This window comes from Calidris pugnax, unplaced genomic scaffold (assembly GCF_001431845.1).
Source record: "Calidris pugnax isolate Ruff unplaced genomic scaffold, ASM143184v1 scaffold41, whole genome shotgun sequence".
NCBI classification, from domain to species: domain Eukaryota; kingdom Metazoa; phylum Chordata; class Aves; order Charadriiformes; family Scolopacidae; genus Calidris; species Calidris pugnax.
Window position 1 is genome coordinate 2,599,677 of NW_015094509.1, and position 4,246 is coordinate 2,603,922.

Consider the following 4,246-nt stretch of genomic DNA (forward strand, 5'->3'; position numbering starts at 1 on the left):
CCCAGCACGGACCCTTGAGGAACACCACTTGTAACTGGTTTCCATCTGGACTTTGAGCCATTGAGTACTACCCTCTGGATGCGACCATCTAGCCAGTTCCTTATCCACTGAACAGTCCACCCATCAAATCCGTACCCCTCCAATTTGGCAATCAGGATGTTGTGGGGGACCGTGTCAAAGGCCTTACAGAAATCCAGATAGATCACATCCATAGGTTGCCCCTTGTCTACTGACCAAGTCACTTTATCATAGAAGGCCACTAGGTTAGTCAGGCAGGACCTGCCCCTAGTAAAGCCATGTTGGGTGTCCTGGATCACCTCCCTGTCCTTCATGTGCCCAAGCATGGCATCTAGGAGGATCTGTTCCATGATCTTCCCAGGCACGGAGGTGAGTTAACCTCAGCTAACGTGTGAGATAATGGTGGGGCACATTATCTCCTCAGCTCCGTTGCTGCATGACCTGCCTGCAGCTTGCTGCCCGGTGAAGGGATCTGAGATCTTCAGCCCAAAGAGCACTCTGCAACGTGCTAACGACCAAAATGACTCTCACCATTACATTAGTCGATGGTAATTTTTAATCTCTCTTTTTCCGCAGCATCGGTGAGGAAGAGAGCGGAGGATGAAGATGAGATGAAGCAGCTGGCTGCCTGGGCTTCCTGAGAGCACGGTCTTTTTGTAACACTGAACCTTAGAGCTCTAATGCTGTTTTATAACCCTACTGATTTCCTGTGATTGCACCTCATCCAGGCGGGTTTTTTTGCTTTTGTTTTATGGCTAATCTTGGTAAGAATAGTGTAACTGCCATATTGCAAAACTAGTTTAAAAACAAACAAACAAAAAAATGGAATAGATACCAAAACCTCCAAGCATCAAAGTTGTTTTTTTTTTTTTATTTTTCAGCCTTGGCCAGAGATTTGTTTTGTTATTAGTAGCAGTTTTTATTAGGTAATGTCTTATTGTGTCTTGCTGGTTTGTAAAACCCTTGTGCCTCACTTATGCACACGGCTGGGTTTATTGTTGAAATGAAGAAGTTCCCTAAGTCATCAAAGCCCTGTCCTAGGGGGTTATTTGGTTCAGGCTATTTGAATATTAGCAAAACAGCTTTTTACATGTCCTGACTTGCAAGTTCCTTGGAGCCCAAGAGCTAATAGCAGTTCATTTGGGCATGGAGATTTAGACAGTCTGTCTGGAGCAACTTCTGGTGTCCTAGATGTTAAGAGGAGACTCTTCTGTAGGTTTTTTGAAGTGGGATAGGTTTTTTTGGCTTGTTTTAAACTTCGGCCAGAATATCCCTTGCACATCTGTAGCTCAACTTGAATTGTAGTTTGAACCATTTCCTACTCAGTTAAAGAACAGTTTTACAGTGATTGGGGAAAATGAAATGTCCAAGATGTTATAGATCCCAGCCAAACAAAACTGATTTCTGCTCACCCTGTCAAAAATCCAGAGGGATTTGACCTTCCCGTGTTCTTCTCCACCACGTCTTTCTAGGGTGAGTCTTTACTTTGCATCATAATACCCATACTCAAAAGAGTTAGTAACACATTTTTCTAATTCTACGATCTCTAAATAATTTTAGTTTCTGAGCACTGGGTCCTTTTCTCTTATTCAGTTTCTGAAGAGAAATAAAACCAGCATGTTGTATTTGAAATGCCTTTCTAAGCCTGGTTAAAAGATGATTCTGAATTACTTGTAAAGTTCGATGTGTTATTGTCCAACTGATGCCTCTTTGGCTTAAGGAACAAATGCCACTCTGGGTGCTAAACTACTACACATAGAGATACGCTGTTCAAATACAACCCCAAAATTGAATAGGCTGCTTTGTACTAACATGTTTTTATTAAATAAGATGTAAGCTCTCTGCTAGTAGCCTGCTGTCCATCACAAGGAAATAGCAAAACACTGGAGTAACTAGGGATATGGGAAGCAGAGTCATGTTGATCTAGGTTTCTCATTTTCAAATGGATTTAAGTTTACGGATGATTGAACCACTAGGGGAATAGCAGGAGACTTGAATTCCATAGATCTCTAGCAACAGAAGACTGATGCCTTCTCCTGTGGACTTCAGCCCGTGATGTGCTGGGTGTTTGGCTTTGATGGGCTACAATAGGCTTCGGCTTCTTGGATTTTAGGTTAAGCATAAGTTAATGTGTGTTTCTGGAGACAGCCTGCTCAGAGAGTTTCAAGTTGGGTTCCGTGGATGACACCCCAAATTTACAAACCCTGTGGAGAGATTCAGTTTTTTCAGGACTTTTTCATTCTCTGTAGTGAAGCTGCTTTTGGTTTGCATCCATACGAAAGGAGAATCAAGCCTTGCCACTTGGCTTCAGATAAAGCTCCTACAGGAAAAAATTGTGTTAATTCTGTCTCAAAGTTTGGAGGTACCAGAAAAATTGTCCCTTTCTGTTGGGAGCAGAGAAAACCTGGAACTATTCAATTTGTGTTTTAAAATCCCCCCCAAATTAAAGAACTGCCTTAAATTTGAAAATACATTCTGAACTCTCAGCAGGAAAACAAACGCTAAAAATCTGTTACTGGGTTTTAAGGCTTGCTGAAATTCAGGATGAGGTGCCAGCTGAAAGCAGGTGTATTTAGTAAAATGACAAATATTCTGAGTTAGTTGGAATCCATTTGCTAATCCATTTGGCCGGAATCCTGTTTGCAAGGTCTGCAGTTCCACGCAAGTCTCTGAATTGGGTAGGGAAGGTCTTAGTGTACACTGATGGCATCACCATGCGAGGCTGGCCACGTGCTGGAGGACTCATCTGGTGCTTCTAAATGAAAGACCATGTCACCATAGTCCCGTGCTTGGCTTGGAACAGGTGCCTTCTAGTATCTCTTCTTGGGTGAATGAGTAGTTTTCCAATACTTGGCGCTTACGCAGCACTTGGCATATCCAAAGTGTTCTACAACCTCACTCAAGTTGGTCTCTAAGCCTCCAGGTTGAAACTAAAGCGATTTTCAGTCTGTTTTGGAAGATGTGGACTTAGTATTTCTGTGCAAGAACTTTGCCTGTGAACACCCTGCGGGGAAGAAGAAATCCTAAGGAAGGTTTTTTTCCTTTGCAAGCTCGTGTCCGACTGCTGACCTCCAGCAATGGTTTTGGCCAAGTGTTGATCATGGAAATCTTCAGGTGTCTTCAACGTGTTGGCTTCAGACTAGGTACTTCAGGAACAAAATTCCTGAAGGGTGGAGAAGCAGCTGTGGTTGGTTGGGTGAGCTTCTGGAAAAGCTTGCGTGTAGTGGCCGATGGCTCTGGAGGAGAGAGTCCCATAGCAGTTCACAGGCTAGGACATGGGTGCTTGGTGAAGCTCTACGTAGAGGTACGATAGACCAAAGTACAGTATGGACCTCCAGACCTGGAGTGCTTGTTGCCGGGTTTGTTTGGAGGACAGCAGATGACTGGTTTTCTTCAAAAGCAAAGGTGTTCCAGGGCTTTAATTTGGTGAGGAGGTGGCTTTTTCCTGTGTAAATTCGGATGACATAGGGACAAAGGGCTCTTCTGTACTTTATTTTTTTTTTGACCATATGTCTCTCTTCAGGCCAAGATGGTATTTGTTTAGTATGTGAGCAGACAGGAGTGAATAGTGTCAGCGTGTTATTGTGAATTTACTCTCGATTAACTGGAACACATTTCCCAAGAGGGCTGGGGAAGCAGGTGGGGTGACTTCCTTTCTTGTTTCTTATGTATTTTGCAAACATTCTCTTCTCTTAACAGCCTTAGACATTTTTAATCTGGATAGCTTTAAAAGGGGGAAAATCTATTTATAAAAAGTGAAAAGAATGGCTATGTGCATGTGCTGTAAATAAATATTTCGGTGTCATATTTGTCCTATATAATTGTATTAAATTTATTTTCCTAACAGGCAAAACTGTTAAGTGCTCTCTTTACACTGTCATTAGGATTCAGTGCTATTTAGAGGATATAAATAAAGATATTTTGAAACATTTTTTGATCAATTAGTCTTCCAACATCTGGAATTCTTCAAAGTTTTTTTGGTTTAAAAAAAAAAAAAAAAAAAAAAAAAAAAAAAATCAGTGTATGCTGTGGTGTTTGGGCTGCATTCCTTTGCACTTAACAGTCGTGTTGCAGAAGATTCTTTTATTTTAATGTGTCCAAAATACCTACTTTTTCAGCCCACCTCCCAAAGATTTCTTTGATGTTTTGGAAATGTGTGCGTTTCATTTCCCAGGCTTTAGGTGAGAGGAAGAATGGCTAGGTCTTTTAAACATGATGAAGAAAAAAT

At 41.7% G+C, this 4,246-nt stretch overlaps 1 protein-coding gene across 1 annotated transcript in view; it reads left to right on the plus strand.

The window, feature by feature from the left end:
• Positions 1-3,947, plus strand: part of CHMP4C (charged multivesicular body protein 4C) — a 24,304-nt gene extending 20,357 nt beyond the window's left edge. The window contains exon 5 of the mRNA XM_014965160.1: positions 595-3,947. Within this exon, the coding sequence (XP_014820646.1) occupies positions 595-659 (65 nt within the window). The 3' untranslated portion in view covers positions 660-3,947. The remainder of the gene's footprint in view (positions 1-594) is intronic.
• Positions 3,948-4,246: the final 299 nt, after the last annotated feature.